Source organism: Schistocerca serialis, chromosome 2 (genome assembly GCF_023864345.2).
Source record: "Schistocerca serialis cubense isolate TAMUIC-IGC-003099 chromosome 2, iqSchSeri2.2, whole genome shotgun sequence".
NCBI classification, from domain to species: domain Eukaryota; kingdom Metazoa; phylum Arthropoda; class Insecta; order Orthoptera; family Acrididae; genus Schistocerca; species Schistocerca serialis.
In genome coordinates, this window is record NC_064639.1 from 352,963,085 (window position 1) to 352,980,812 (window position 17,728).

The 17,728-nt window shown below is 39.4% G+C and overlaps 1 protein-coding gene across 1 annotated transcript in view; it reads right to left on the bottom strand.

The window, feature by feature from the left end:
* The window catches only part of LOC126455983 (cytochrome P450 6j1-like), a 136,878-nt gene that overhangs the window by 14,821 nt on the left and 104,329 nt on the right, over positions 1-17,728 (bottom strand). Inside the window, exon 3 of the mRNA XM_050091740.1 lies at positions 12,548-12,819. Coding sequence (XP_049947697.1) covers positions 12,548-12,819 — 272 coding nt within the window. The remainder of the gene's footprint in view (positions 1-12,547; positions 12,820-17,728) is intronic.

The window sequence follows — 17,728 nt, forward strand, 5'->3', positions numbered from 1 at the left end:
AGGTGAAGAACTCTACTCAGATCTCCCCCTCATAAGGAGTGTGTGTGGAATGCACACACATTTTTTTAGGCTTAGAGAAGCTCCTCAGTAGGGTCAATGATAACTTACTTGATAATCATAGAAAGCTTAGCCGCATTGTTCTCAGAAAAAAGATTTCATCCTTACAGATCAGTACAAGAAAATTTTAATGTGGTGTAAATCAACTACAGGATTGTTCGATGTATTAAAGGTAACAATGGCCACATAGTTTTAGGAACTGAAAGCTGACTGGAACTAGAAATGAATAATGTTGAAATCTTAAATTCAATCTAGCCTGCCAATGGTGGCAGTGTATTTATTACTGTAAATAATTCTATAGTATACCTTGAGGTTATTACAGATTCCGAATGCGAAATATCCTGGGTAAGGATAAGCATCAAAGGTGGGTCAGAAATAGTGGTCAAGCATTTCAGGAGTTGCAGTGGCAGAGTGAACTGGAAAACTTTGAGAATTCTGCAAATAAGTTTCAGATCATGCTACTGCAACAGCAGAAAGCTTCAGTTTATCAGCTATAAAATGGGAGACCCCCCCCCCCCCCCCCCTTTCCATGAATCATGGATCTTGCTGTTGGTTGGGAAGCTTCTTGCATTCTTCAGTGATACAGCCATACTGGTTTTGCCATAATGGAGGGGTATCTGTTGAGAGGCCAGACAAATGTGTGGTTCCTGAAGAGGGGCAGCAGCCTTTTCAGTAGCTGTAGGGACAACAGTCTGGATAATTGATTGAACTGGCTTTGCAACATCAACTGAAACTGCCTTGCTGTGCTGGTACTGTGAACAGCTGCAAACAAGGCAATACTACAGCTGTAATTTTTCCCCAGGCCTGCAGCTTTACTGTATGGTTAAATGATGATAGTGTCCTCTTGGGTAAAATATTCTGGAGGTAAAATAGTCCCCCATTCAGATTTCCCAGCAGGGACTACTCAGGTGGATGTCATTAACAACAGAAACAAAATTGGTGTTCTACGGATTGGAGTGTGGGGTGTCAGATCCCTTAATCTGGCACATAGAATAGAAAATTTTAAAAGGAAAATGAATAGGTTGAAATTAGATATAGTGGGAATTAGTGAAGTTTGGTAACAGGAAGAAAGGGACTTCTTGTCGGATGAATACAGAGATACGAATACAAAATAAAATATGGGCAATGCAGGAGCAGGTTTAATAATGAATAAAAAAGTAGGAACATGATAGGCTACTACAAATACCACAGTGAAAGCGTTGTTGTAGCCAAGATAGACATGAAGCCCATGCCTACCACAGTAGTACAATTTCTTATGCCAACTAGCTCCATAGATGATGAAGAGATTGAAGAAATGTATGATGCGACAAAAGAAAAAATTAATCTGATACTTAAAGAAAGATGAAAATTTAATAATCATGGGAGACTGGAATTCAATAGTAGGAAAAGGAAGAGAAGGAGTAGTAGTAGGTGAATATGGACTGGGTGTAAGGAATGAAAGCTGCCTGGTAGAATTTTGCACAGAGTATAACTTAATCACAGCCAAAACTTGGTTTAAGAATCATGAAATGAGGTTGTCTATGTGGAAGAGGCCTGGAGACAGCATAAAGTTTCAGATTTATTATATAACGGCAAGACAAAGATTTAGGAACCAGGTTTAAACTGTACGACATTTCCAGGGGCAGATGAGGACTCTGACGACAATTTATTGGTTATGAACTGTAGATTAAAACTGAAAAACTGCAACAAGCTAGGAATTTAAGGTGATGGAACCTGGATAAACTGAAACAACCAGAGGTTGTAGAGATTTTCAGAGGGAGCATTAGGGAATGATTGACAAGAACAGGGGAAAGGAATACAGCAGAAGAAGAATGGGTAGCTTTGAGAGATGAAATAGTGAAGCTGGCAGAGGATCAAGTAGGTAAAAAGACAAGGGCTAGTAGAAAATCTTGGGTAACACAAGATATGTTGAATTTAATTGATGAAAGGAGAAAGTATAAAAATGCAGTAAATGAAGCAGGCAAAGAGGAATACAAATGTCTCAAAAATGAGATGGACAGGTAGTGCAAAATGGATAAGCAGGAATGGCTAGAGGACAAAAATAAGGATGTAGAAGCATATATCACTAGGAGTAAGATAGATGCCACTTACAGGAAATTTAAAGAGACCTTTGGAGAAGGGGACTGATGAGCACAGCAGTTACCCCCCTTAGTGCTCAGAGCCATTTGAGCCACCTTTGGAGAAAAGAGAACCACCTATATGAATATCAAGAGCCCAGATGGAAAACCAGTCCTAAGCAAAGAAGGGAAAGCAGAGAGGTGGAAGGAGTATATAGAGGGTCTACACAAGGGCAATGTACTTGAGGGCAATATTTTGGAAATGGAAGATGACATAGATGAACATGAGATAGGAGGTATGATACTGCGTGAAGAATTTAACAGAGCACTGAAAGACCTAAGTTGAAACAAGGCTCTGGGAATAGACAACATTCCATTAGAACTACTGATAGCCTTGGGAGAGACAGTCATGACAAACCCCTTACATTTGGTGGAACAGGCAAAATACCCTCAGACTTCAAGAAGAACATAGTAATTACAATTCCAATGAAAGCAGGTGCAGACAGGTGTGAAAATTACCTAACTATCAGTTAGTAAGTCACGGCTGCAAAAACTAACACAAATTCTTTACAGACAAATGGAAAAACTGGTAGAAGCCGACCTGGGGGAAGATCAGTTTGGATTCCATAGAAATGTAGGAACACTTGAGGCAATACTGACCCTGTAACTTATCTTAGAAGCTAGGTTAAGGAACGGCAAACCTATATGTATAGCATTTGTAGATTTAGAGAAAGCTTTTGACAAAGTTCACTGGAATTCTTTCTTTCAAATTCTGAAGGTGGCAGGAGTAAAATACAGGGAGTGAAAGGCAATTTAAAATTTTTACAGAAACCAGATGGCAGTTATAAGAGTCGAGGGGCATGAAAGGGAAGCAGTGGTTGAGAATGGAGTGGGACAGAGTTATAGCTTATCCCAGATGTTATCCAATCTGTATATTGAGCAAGCAGTAAAAGAAACAAAAGAAAAATTTGGAATCAGAATTAAAATTCAGGGAGGAGAAATAAAAACCTTGAGGTTTGCTGATGACAGGACCTTGAAGAGCAGTTGAACGGAATGAACGGTGTCTTGAAAAGATGATACGAGATATAAACATCAACAAAAGCAAAGCAAGGATAATGGAATGTAGTCAAATTAAATCAGGTGATGGTGAGGGGAATTAGATTAGGAAATGAGACACTTAAAGTAGTAGATGAGTTTTGTTATTTGGGTAGCAAAATACCTGATGATGGTTGAAGAAGGGAGGATGTAAAACATAGACTGGCAATAGCAAGGAAAGCATTTATGAAGAAGAGAAATTTTTAACTTCGAGTATAGATTTAAGTATCAGGAAGTGTTTTCTGAAAGTATTTGTATGGAGTGTAGCCACATATGGAAGTGAACCATGGATGATAAACAGTTTAGACAAGAAGAGAACAGAAGCTTTTGAAATGTGGTGTTGTAGAAGAATGCTGAAGATTGGGTGGCTAGATTGTCTAACTAATAAGGACGTACTGAATTAGGGAGAAGAGAAATTTGTGGCACAGTTTGACTAGAAGAAGGGATCAGTTGGTAGGACACGTTCTGAGCCATCAAGGTATTCTAATGTTTTTTGGGCAACATGAGACAGTGTGGTACTGGAGTGCAAGACTCATGTCTCTCGCAGTTGACTTGCATATTGTGTGCACCCGATCCTCTTCTCTAGGTAATCAGCTATATCGATCTCCCAAAAGCTTCTTCTCCAAAGAGTATAGAGGGTTACAGGAATTTATTAAGCTACTTCTCTATTCTTGAAATAATTTGTGTACTCGTGGGACACTTTCAGTTCATTCATGGTACATTTTCAACTCTCAACACAAAGCAACATTTGCTCTTTTTCACATAAGTAAGTAAACTCTGGTAAGTCAACTGGTCTCTTTAAACATCAGACTTGATGAACACAAGTACAATATCATAGGATGTAAAAATCCAATAATTTATGGACATCACATGTGTCCTGTCTCATCCAGAGCTAAGACTTGAAGTAAGATAAAAGTCTCTAGTCCCCAGTGAGTCCAGTACATGAATGTATATATAAATCTATATTCAATTGTTCATTAGTCTTTTTTACAATCAACACAAACACTAACAACTAAAAGAATACTACATAATTATTTCCTGAGTTTTCATTACGTCTTCTGTGGTGCTGGTGGCAAACACTTGTTGTCATCAGTGACTCGCCCGTCTTACAGTCTTCTGATTACAAACTTCCAACTTGCACATAGAAACAGGTGGAACGGTAGAAACTTTCTCACTCTCCCGCACTCGTACCTATAATATCGGGTGTTTGAGACTGTTAAAGGTCGACTGTTTCTAGAATTTACACCAAAACTCTTGAGGCACTACGGTATCACCAATTAGGTATTGGAGGGAAGTGTGGACGGTAAAAATCATCGAGAGAGACCAAGAGATGAATACACTAAACAGATTCAGAAGGATGTAGGTTGCAGTAGTTACTCAAAGGTGAAGTGGCTTGCACAGTATAAGGTGGCATGGAGAGCTGCACCAAACCAGTCTTTGGACTGAAGGCCACAACAACAACAGATTGGGAGAGTCGTAGGGCTAAAACTGGTACCAGAGACAGGGCTCATGTGAGATTGTTCTCAATTTTTTTTCTGAAAAATATTTCAATTATTTACTGACTATAGATACTGCAACAGCAGTAAGGATTACATATATTGAGATTTTTATTTTTTAGTTTTACGCAGTATAGTAGGAAGAATACGCAAGTAAATTTTTTGGTGATGGGATGTACAGAGCGAAAAATATAGAAACAGAATTGCCCCATCTGGCAACAACAATGGCTATTGATCAAGAAGAACTTAAGCTTGGCTGATACATGAACTGATGTCTTATTCCACACTGCTTCAGCTATATTCCACAGTTTGTGATTCATAATGGCTGGCATTTGGTGGTGTGCAAGGCTCTTGGTGACCCATAATCGAATGTTGTCAGTGCACAAACTGTGTGAGGTGGTGCAGTGGTTAGCACACTAAACTTGCATTCAGGAGGACGATGACTCAAATCTGTCCAATCATCCAGATTTAGGTTTTCCATGATTTCCCTAAATTGCTCCAGGCAAATGCCAGGATGGTTCCTTCGAAAGGGCGGGCCCGATTTCTGTCTCCATACTTGGCACAATCCGACTTTGTGCTCGATCTTTAACAACTCTGATTTCAACAGAATGTTAAACCCAGTCTTCCATCCTGTCTTCCTTCCTTCAGTCCACAAGAACCTGGAGAATGAGCTGGTCCAGGAAACAATCATACACTGTCTCTATTGAGGAAGATCAAGACTATATAGCAAACATATCATCTTGCATTATCTCAGGACCTGTAACATAAGGCACACATGGAACAAAGGTAGGCGTGTTGGTACCCAATGGTACACTAAACCATCACACCAGGTGCTGGGGCTGTATGACAATACCAAATGCAATCTGGCAATGTGCTTTCTTCTTGGAGCCTTCGCACATGGATATGTTCATCTTGATACTATATGCAGAACTGGGACTTGCAGTGGCAGACACATGGAGCCACTCCTGCTTCCAGTTCTTATAAAAAGAATATAGATGGTGATACTCTTACTTCATGAAGTTGCTCTGAAATGCCAACCATTTGCATTGCACACTTGTACCTTTCATTTCAATTTGACATTTATTGTATGGTGTCTACAGGGTGTTGCGGTTTTAATGTCCACCAGTGAAATTGGAGAACTGATTGCAAGGAACATGTATTAGACCTCCTAGTAACTACCAGACTTGAACTTTTAGAGGAAGGAATCAATGACTATAAGACAGTTGGAGCATCAATGACTAAAGGTATGACAAGGATTGTTAAGAACAGTGTGAAAATATGTTACGTAGCAAGAGTGACAGGAAACAAACTACAGAGCAGTCAGTATCAAATATTCACCTCTGGAGCACAAAATGATAAGATTCAAAAATGTTGTGCAATATGCCTTGTACCTACATGTGAGAAACAGGATACATTGCTACTCACTGTAAAGATGAAACACTGATTTGCAGACAGGCACAAGGAAAAGACTGTTATATGTTTGGCTTTTGGCCAAAGCCTTCTTCAGAAAAGGAAATACACATTCATTCACATGACTAGGGAGGAGGTGGTAGGATAGAGGGGGTGGAAACTGTTGGGTGAAGGGTGTGGTAATATTAGGTTACTGTACATCTTGTCATGCCTCCATCTAATGCCTGCATGCCCAACTACAAAGTACTCTTCTCTCCCATACCCTGCTATCCCTTCCCCTTCCTGCCACCTTCAGATTGCTGCTTTTGTTCCACATGTTAGTTGGATTCGGGTCTATGCTGCCGGAGATGGCAGTCAGGTGTGCTTGAGGTGTGATTGTTTGTGTGAACAAATGTATATGTATATATATATATGTGTATGTGTGGTTTTTTTCTGAAGAAGACTTTGACAGAAAGCTAAATGTGTGACAGTCTTTTCATTGTGCCTGTCTGCAAATTAGTGTGTCCTCTTTATGGTGAGTAGCAATCTATATTTTAAGTGTTGATATCCCAACATGTGTTCCCATTTTTTGATTAGACCTGCCATATTGAGTTGGTCAGGATTGTAAGCAATGGGAAATACCCACTGTGGCTAAGTAGCCATGTTAGAAACCTGCCATGAAAGCCAATAGAGCTTCATTATAGATTTCGGTGAAGTAAAAACCTTGTTGGCAAAAGCTGGACAAAACCAAAATGAGTATAAAGAGAGCAATGTGAGAAGGATTCAACGAATTCAAACAAAAAATTTTGCCTGTGAATCTGATCAAAACTCCTCAAACATACTGATCTTATATAAAATCAGTAAGCAGATTGGGATCATACACTCAATGACCATGCTGGCACTGAAATGGAAGATAACAGATAGAAAGGCAAAATGTTGAATTCAGTCTTGTTAAATTGATTCCCTGCAGTAAATCATAATACCACTCCTCCTTTCAGTCATAACACAAATGCCAAAATGGCAACTTTTGAGTTAAATGATCATGGAAATAGAAAATCACCTGAAGTTGCTCAAAAGCAGAAAGACGTCTGGTCTGAATGTGATACCCATGGAATTCTATGGAGGTTACATGAAAGAACTGGCTCTTCTTTTTGCACCAGTTCATTATAGTTTGCTGGGGCAGGAGAAAGCATCATTCCTGTGAAACTCAACTATCCATTAAGATGCCCTGCAAATCATGGATGAAGGGCAATATGCAGACTTCATATTCTTAAAATTTTCAGAAAGCATTTGAAATGATGCCCCACTGCAGACTGTCAACATATGTATGAGCATACAGAATATGTTCCCAGATATGCAGGAGGCTCAAAGAGTTCTGATGTAATAGAACATAGTACATTTCCCTTGTCAGTGAGTGTTCATTGGAGATAAGGGTGACACAGGGAGTGCCTCAGGGAAGTGTGACAGGACCACTGTTATTCTCTATACAGATAAATGATCTGACAGACAGGGTGAGAAGCAACCTACAGCTGTTTGCTGGTGACGCTGGGGTGCACAAAAATGGGTCATTGTTGAGTGACTGTGGGAGGATACAAGATATTTAGACAAAATTTCTAATTTGTGTGCTAAATGGCAGCTTGCTCTAAATGTTCCATACAGTGTTACATATAGAGACATTTCTTCTTCCCAATGACAGGAATGTTATAATCATAGACAAAACATCAAAATATCCAATAGAGAAAGAATGTGGATTCCTCAGCAACATCTACAATACGTCCAAATGCAATAGGTCAACAATTAAAATACAAAAACCAAACAACATGGATTTTATCTTAGACAGAGGAAACAATCCTGTGTAGGACAATTCTACAGATTATGTAACAAGCATAAGTTCACTACTAGCTTAAGTGAAATGAGTGTCAAGCTACTAACAAAATGAGTATCATCAGCATATTGTTCCCTCATGAACAGTAATATGGGTTGTACTAAACGAGTTGGAAATTCTAACACTGGATAGTCAGGCTTGGCATATCTTACATATGCACTAAAAAAAAAACTACATCACTCAGAAAAGTATATCCTTCTAGGGAATCAAGTAACATGATCAAGGAAAAACAAAAACTTATTGAAAGCAAGGGCAGTTTGCTTATACCTCTTAAATAATGTACCAACTATAAAGTAAATGATAATGCTGATAGTACAAAGGAGGATTTAGTAAAAGTGCAATATAAATAAACAGTAGAACACCTTTGTTTTCCACAATATACTTTCAAAGTATACTGCACATACCGGAAAATTGTTTCCTAATATCAGTGAAGGATAATACTAATCTCCTTTCATCTTCCTGAGATCAATGCCTCCTTCATTAAGGAGCATTGCTGACAGTTTGCAAAGGGACCCATGGGAAGCCTGAAGAATGTAATGGTCGTCGGGTAAGATGAAAGTGTGGATGAAGTATGTGCAGTGTGCGTGGTGTATGCAGTGCTAGTGATGAGAAGGGAATGACAACTGAAACATTATTTATGACATTATCACTCAGTATAAATGTATAAAAGACCATTATACACAACATATGAATCCTTTTCATACCAGATTGTAAGTAATTTGTTTGCATGAGTGGAACTGTGAATGTTTGATTATGTTTTTATTGTCATGTTAAACAGCGCAGTCCAACAGCATTGTAAAATGAATAAATGTCTTACTAATTTTTATGTGCCAATGGCAGTTGTTTCACTTCTGTTCATTTTTATCACAACCTCTCGGAGTCCATACATAGCTCACAATTACATTTAAAACAACAACTCTCAAATTATAGTTGCACAAAAATCAACAAAACCACGGTGTTATCAGTATTAATCAACAGAATTCCCTTTCTGGAGAATCTATTTTTAATTTTGAAATTATTTAGTCTGTTCCAAATTTTCAACATATTTTCAATTTTGTGCATATACAAAAATATTTGTGAAAACTTCAACACCCTGAAACAACACTCTAGATAAATACTAACTTGTAGGTCATGCAGCAAGGTAGGAAGATAGCAGAGAAATGGAATGTACTCAGCAGCATCTACTCAGTTGACTGAGTAGGTCAGTATTACACCAAGCCCATCCAGTGAAGAGCTGTCAAAATTAAATTGTGAAAGCCAATGTTGATATAACTTTTTAGAAGTCAGAGGTTGAAATGTCAGCATGTAGATGAGTCCTGAATGTGTAGAGATACTGAACTCTGGGAAATGGTTTGACAGCCGTCTTATAAAGGAATTGCTACTGCTACGATGTTGTGTGTATGGAGCCAGTGGAAGGAAAAGAGGTTTACATTGTGACAAGTGGGTACTGGACCACACAATGTGACCAGACGACTGCCTTCTTATTTGTATGACTATAACAAAGTGTACAGTTTATCACCCTTAGAGTTGGCTTCAAACCAGAGTATTGCAAATAGTGTAGAGCTACTGAAGTTGGAGCTGGATGCTTGAGTAATTTGACATTATTCTCTGAGGGATCGGCTGATGGCATGGATACGATCTGATCAGCTCCCTCTGTCCTGAAGCCACCATTGTCTCAGACTGCAATAAACTCAGGAAACCCACACAGGAACACTGTGTGGCAAAAATGTTATGTTTTTGTATGATACAGACTTCCACCTATTCTGCAAGGATGGATCACATATGGATTAAATAATTATAAGGTGACCTCTGTGTAGTAGCCAGCATTATTAGACAGCATAGTGAATGGATAGTACTTGTGGCAGTTTGGAATGTCAGCTGGAAGTACAGGGTGTTTCAAAAATGACCGGTATATTTGAAACGGCAATAAAAACCAAACGAGCAGCGATAGAAACACACTGTTTGTTGCAATATGCTTGGAACAACAGTACATTTTCAGGCGGACAAACTTTCGAAATTACAGTAGTTACAATTTTCAACAACAGATGGCGCTGCAAGTGATGTGAACGATATAGAAGACAACGCAGTCTGTGGGTGTGTCATTCTGTACGTCGTCTTTCTGCTGTAAGCGTGTGCTGTTCACAACGTGCAAGTGTGCTCTAGACAACATGGTTTATTCCTTAGAACAGAGGATTTTTCTGGTGTTGGAATTCCACCACCTAGAACACAGTGTTGTTGCAACAAGACGAAGTTTTCAACGGAGGTTTAATGTAACCAAAGGACCGAAAAGCGATACAATAAAGGATCTGTTTGAAAAATTTCAACGGACTGGGAACGTGACGGATGAACGTGCTGGAAAGGTAGGGCGACCGCGTACGGCAACCACAGAGGGCAACGCGCAGCTAGTGCAGCAGGTGATCCAACAGCGGCCTCGGGTTTCCGTTCGCCGTGTTGCAGCTACGGTCCAAATGACGCCAACGTCCACGTATCGTCTCATGCGCCAGAGTTTACACCTCTATCCATACAAAATTCAAACGCGGCAACCCCTCAGCGCCGCTACCATTGCTGCACGAGAGACATTCGCTAATGATATAGTGCACAGGATTGATGACGGTGATATGCATGTGGGCAGCATTTGGTTTACTGATGAAGCTTATTTTTACCTGGACGGCTTTGTCAATAAACAGAACTGGCGCATATGGGGAACCGAAAAGCCCCATGTTGCAGTCCCATCGCCCCTGCATCCTCAAAAAGTACTGGTCTGGGCCGCCATTTCTTCCAAAGGAATCATTGGCCCATTTTTCAGATCTGAGACGATTACTGCATCACGCTATCTGGACATTCTTCGTGAATTTGTGGCGGTACAAACTGCCTTAGACGACACTGCGAACACCTCGTGGTTTATGCAAGATGGTGCCCGGCCACATCGCACGGCTGACATCTTTAATTTCCTGAGTGAATATTTTGATGATCGTGTGATTGCTTTGGGCTATCCGAAACATACAGGAGGTGGCGTGGATTGGCCTCCCTATTCGCCAGACATGAACCCCTGTGACTTCTTTCTGTGGGGACACTTGAAAGACCAGGTGTACCGCCAGAATCCAGAAACAATTGAACAGCTGAAGCAGTACATCTCATCTGCATGTGAAGCCATTCCACCAGACACGTTGTCAAAGGTTTCGAGTAATTTCATTCAGAGACTACGCCATATTATTGCTACGCATGGTGGATATGTGGAAAATATCGTACTATAGAGTTTCCCAGACCGCAGCGCCATCTGTTGTTGAAAATTGTAACTACTGTAATTTTGAAAGTTTGTCTGCCTGAAAATGTACTGTTGTCCCAAGCATATTGCAACAAGCGGTGTATTTCTATCACTGCTCATTTATTTTTTATTGCCATTTCAAATATACCGGTCATTTTTGAAACACCCTGTATATGTGATATTGACTCCTGCTTATTGAGGACTGTCAATACATCAGAAATATTCTACAGACTGAAGAATGCTTATACAGTTCCGTAATCCTACCCAGTTGTATACTGTCAAGTATGTCCTATTTAATCTGTGGTGTAATATTAATTTGAGTCACATTTACAGGGGTTGTAACTTATGTAGTGGCAACTATTTATTCACAACCGATACAAAAGAGTTACATGTTTGCACCTGTTACTGTCCTTCAAAGTAGTCACCAGCATTGTGTCGAACCCATTGCCAGTGATGCGGAAAGCATAGTGAACCATTAGCTGAGCCTGTTCTGTTGATGCTGTGAATGGAGCGGTCTAAAGTTATGGTGATTCTCATGTATGACTGTGATTTTGTTATCCTAACGCATTACGTTCCTCCACAGCAGACTGTCAATGCACAGTATTACTGTTTGTTTTTGGAGCATCACCTGTGGCCAGCTTTGCGAAAGAAGCAGCGACACTTCCTGTGTAACCCACCCATCATTTTGCACGACAATGCATGCGCACATACAGCGCTAGCTGTGGCAGCTCTTTTCGGTCGGTAGGACTGGAAGTACTGTACCATCCCCAGACTTACGTCCTTGTGACTTTGATTTAATTCTGAAGATGAAGGAACCATTTCATGGCATTCATTTCAGAACTGTTACAGAGATTCGACAGGCGGTAGACAGCTCCATTCGTACCATCAACAGAACAGGCTCAGTTAACAGTATACTATGCCTTCCACATTGCTGGCAATGGGTTCTACACAATGCTGGTGACTACTTTGAAGAACAGTAACAGGTGCAAACATGTAGCTCTTTTGTATCGGTTGTGAATAAATAGTTGCCACTATTTAAGTTCCAAACCTCGTATCATTCTTGGTGTTACAATTTACAGAAATGTTAGTGTAATTTTGCATCCTTTGCATTATGAGTGTGTTTTTATTGTGTGTTACACATTTCTACAGTTATCATTAAAATTACAAAGCATTCAGTGACATGAGAATGGTTTCACAGATATTAAAGAGGGGAGGAAGTATAAAGAACACAAGTCACTTATAAAATAAATTAACAGTTTGTAGAAGTCCAATATGACAGGTTTTTAGATCAAAGTCTACTTACTGGAATTCCTTGAGTAGCTTTCAGTTTGCTTCCTTCTCCTAGTTGGCTCATTCACATTAGAAACATGTCTCTTATTTTTTATCTGGATCAGAAGCTCCAGGAAGACATCTTGTGTTAAACCATGTTTTTCACGATTTGAAAAATTGTCTGCAATGGTTTTACCCAATTCTGATTCAAATCCTGTATCCCCATCACTGCTTTCAAAAGGCTTCATAATAAAAGGCATGACAAAAGTGGCAGCATATTTTATTCCTTGGATGACAGAAGGTCTTCTGTTATCAAAAAGGTGAGAATTCAAAATGGATTGCGGAACATTCTGTGTATTACCCTGGGCTCCAAATATACACTTGGAAAGTTTATGTGCTGTATGTTCTGTCAATGTTTCTTGCACCTTCACAGGCTTTCCTGAGATTTACAACATTAGGAATTAGTGCCAGTTTGGATATAAGAGAAACATGTACACATAAAATAGCAACAGTAGCAAGGAGAGAAAACATCACTGTCTATTTATAAGCCCCTCTTTGCATGATAAAGTTGTGACATATTTATCAATTGTCTTTTTAATAACCAAGAATGTCTGATAGACAAAAAATATGTTCATGAGAAAGTAGCAGTTTTTCACCTTGACATTCCATAACACAAAAATGACAACCTTTTTAATTTAATTTTTTACAGGGCACTCTCTCTTGGTCATGGACACATTCCTGGCACATCCAACATTGAATAATTATATCACAACAGTAATTCCTCTGACATCAGTCCAGATTCTGCTGTGCTTTTTTTCCCTGGAAGAATTTACTGACTGGGTTGTCTCTTGACCACCCACAGTTTCCCATTGCTCCTTTTTTAATATTATCACAGAGGTTTGAAAATGATCTATTTCAAAATTTCCAAACTGCTGTTGCATTCAGATTCACTGACTTGCATATTCCAGAGTAAAAGAGTGTTATCTTGACTACAAATTCTGCGTGAAAAATAATGCAATCATATCCATAGCAAAAATTATTGAAGACATAATTGCGTATGAACCATGACTTGGAGCTCCAGAAAAAAATAACTGCATAACTTTCTGGACACATCTTGTGCACTAGTCACAGAAACCATAATGTTAGGTAATTTATAACTGTTAGGAAGCTGGCATCACTCTGTAACTACAATTAACTTTTGACAACACTTATGATTGTTAATTTATTAATTGCTATTTAAATAATAAAATATTAATGTAACAGAATAGATAAAAAATCTTCTCACTAAGTGGCCGCAGGATAACGCACACATAAAAAGGTTTAGTAAATTTGCAAGCTTTTGGAGACAGTAGCCCCTTCTTCTGCTACAAGGGCTGAAGAGGAAGGAAGAGAGATGAAGAAAAAGGACTGCTGAGGTTTAGAAAAAGTGGAGAGTTGGGAAAGAGAGCCTGAACCCTGGGTCAGGAGGGGACTTTCTGGATGGGATGAGAATGACTGCAGCAGATGAGATTTGAAAATGTGAGAACTTAGATATCTGAAAGCCTGGGAGCTTAGAGGTGGAAGATAGGGTAATATACAAGATAGAGATTGTTGATGAAATATCATACTAGAGTTAATAAGAGCAGAAAGCTAAGTATATTGTATGTGTGACTGGGGGGGGGGGGGGGGGGGGGAATAGACAGGTTAGAAAATAAAAGGTATAGAAAATAAAAAGGGAGTGGACAAAGGAATAATTACTGAGAAAAAATGAAGACTGAATAAATTAACATAAATTAAGGCATGACTGGTGATCATAACCTAGGACATATAATGCCAGCTCCTACCTGCAGAGTTCTGAGAAGTTAGTGTCTGGGGGAAGAATCTAGAAGGCACGAGTGGTAAAACAGGCACTAAAGTCATGACTGTCATGTTGTAGAGCATTCTCTACAATAGGATATTGTGTATTCCCAGAGTACACCATCTGCCTATGTCCAGTCATTCTGACTAATAAACTTGGTGGTAGCCATACCAATGAAAAAGTCCAAACATTGTTCACATAACAACTGGTACACAACTGGTAAACCTTCCGGGATGTAAGGTCGTGGTCCATGAAACTCTTCAGCTCCTAACATTTTGTCCAGAGCTGCGCTGGACATCTTCAGAGGGGTATTTCTCTTCTGGTGAGTCTTGCCGACTGATGGGTCGGACGTCTGAGAGCGACTTATATATCGTAGAAAGTGGGCGTAACCAGAGTTACACATGATATGCAGAGATAATCTTTGTCAGAGATAAAACTTAACTATCGATCGTAATCTCGTCACGGATAAAACTGTCTAGCAATTCTGTAGTGCTACTGTCCAAATATCACTAAGTTTCATGGTCTCTTCTTTCCGATTAAAATTATCCCTATGGGAAAATTATCACTGGTGCTGATAACTGTGCAGTTGAGCGCCCCACAAACCAAACCAAACCAAACATCATCTCTCTTTGATAGTATATGTTTTGTCAGTTACAGGAATGATATAGGAGGTGGTACAAGGGTGTGTAAGGCAAGTCTTACAGGGGGGGGCAGTGACAGGGGTAAGAGCAATAGGGTAGGGAAATGGGTGCAGAAGGAGCGTACAATATGACCAGGACATTGTGGAGACTGGGTGGGTGGGTGGGTGGGTGGGTGGGTGGGTGGGTGGGTGGATTGGGGGGGGGGGATATGGGTTGGCAACACAAAGCTATTCTAGGTGTGGTGGGCAGAATGGACTTCATTTCAGGACATGATTTTAGGAAGTCATAGCCTTGTCGAAGCAGCTGATTAGTACATTCAAGACCAGAATAATATGGTGTGACGAGAGTATTCCTAAGTTATTTAATGGAGGGATCAGCAGTATCAGGATTGGATGTGGTGGTCCATGAAATCTGCTACTGAGCTAGCCTGGTGGGGTAGTTATTTCCAGTGAAGGCTGAGATGAGAATGTTTGCCTCAAATGTCAAGGCTGTATGAAACGGAATGCTTCACATGGCAGGGATGGCATCTGTCAAAATGCAAGTATGTTGTTTGGTGGTAGGTGCATACTGAGTAGAAGAGAAAGTGTTCTGACTCCTCTAGTTGACCACTTCCACTGTGAGATGTCAGTTGCTCCACTTGTGACCCAAGGAAGCACAACTTATTGCAACAATTGCAACACATGAAGCACTATTCACAAACAGGATGTTATGCAATGAAATGAAAAACAAGTGGATTTAATTAACATACCTCAGTGAACATCAGATGCCAGATAGTTTAAATTAGTTTCCAGGCATACGTTGACATTTTTTGAGGACTTTGTGTAATGAGTAATCAGTTTAATTTCTTGTAGCTTATTTTTCCCTCAAGAATATTGTGCTGTTGGCTACTGAGCTACTGAACAATGCAGAGCTGATATACGTTCTTTAATTGAAGTGGTGCTGGATGCAACTGAGTTCAAGTTAAATTGTGGCAAACTTTCACTTTTCTTGAATTCAGGGCAATTACCCTTGTGATCAGTTTGTCGATAAAGTTATAAATGATACACTTGTCATTAAGATGTACATTTATTTTATCACAAAAATTATTTCTTACACACTTTATTACATGAATGGTGTCTGAAAACATCCACATTCTTCTGATTTTGTCAATTGGATTTGGTATAGAACATGTTATTTTTTTATGCCACCAATTCATAGACACCACCAGACCTTTTTATTTGGTTGATTGTCATCAGAAGTAAATGCAATAATTCTTGTTCTGGCTTGCTCAAGTTGGATAATCACTTGAATCAGTGTCTGTGACACAATGTCACCTGAAGTAGTGTTGTGACTTACATACACTGCAAAAGTTGAATCGTGCTGTGGAGCAGAAGAGCAAGATTTGAAAGCTTACTCTTACAATTGTCTGTAGAATATTTCCCTAAATTAACGAAATCATCAACTATCAGCCAGCTATAACTAAACTGCAGTTTTTCTTGGATCTTATTTTCATGAAAAATCAGCATGCCTATGCATTTATTTTCATTTTGTAATAATTCCCAGTTGCTTCCACTGAATGCGTATTAATTATGTATGTCTATTTGAAACAGTTCAATAAATTTCTGAGTTGTTTGCTAAGAAAGTGACAACAGTCCATGCTACAAACAATACCTACATCCTTTTGGCTACATAGTTTTTAAAAGTAGGGTGTCAAAAGTAAACATGTTATCATACTGGAGACTTCTTTACTTATCATTACCATTTCCTTCATATTGTGTCAACTATGATTGGTTGATTTGGGGGGAGGGGACTAAACAGTGAGATCATCAGTCCCAGCAGATTAGGGAAGGATGGGGAAGGAAGTCAGCTGTGCCCTTTCAAAGGAACCATCCTGCCATTTGCTTAAAGCAATTTGGGGAAATCATGGACAACCTAAATCAGGATGGCCTGATGCGGGTTTGAACCGTCGTCCTCCCGAATACGAGTCCAGGGTGCCAACCACATGTGCCACCTCACTCGGTGTCAACTATGATTCTTACTGAGTTTAGAATGATATAGATTGTAGAAGGTCTCATACAGTTATCTTATGTTTTTAATCTGTGAGCTGCTTTTGCATTAGATTTATTTTGGCAATCTCTGTTCTCTGTTTATCACATAATCACACAATTTCCAGTTTCTTACAATTCTGTGTTGTTTTTGCTGAAACTTCTGCACAGATCACAACTTTTTCTGGTTTACAATATCCTGGGGTTTATGCAAGTGTATTACTGGCAAATTTTCTTTTGTGTAATATTTTAAATAGATGTGACAGTAAACAAGGAAACTGGGGACAACTCTGACTTTTAGAGACTCGCTTTTTGTCCTGGAATTTCAACTTGTTTGAGGCTGATGATAAACATTTCCATTTTTGTACAAAGTTCTTTGAAGAAACCTGAACCACACACTAATCAATTTGGAGTCAGATCTCTGTATTTCGGAAGAACAGCTCTCAGTGATTTTAAAAATTCTATTCCATCTTTTAGATATCTGAAACATATGTGCCTTTACTTTCTCTGTAACTGGATCTGTACACTGGAACTAACATGTGAACTTTTTTCCCCCTCTTCTTCTCATTTAAATGTGAAACCCATCTCACACTTTTCTTGCATGACATACTGAAAACTTTGGATCAATGAAGCTAGGTAGACGCCGTGTCTGTTGATTTCTGAAAAGCATTTGACTCAGTACTGCACCTGTGCTTATTGTCAAAATACAATCA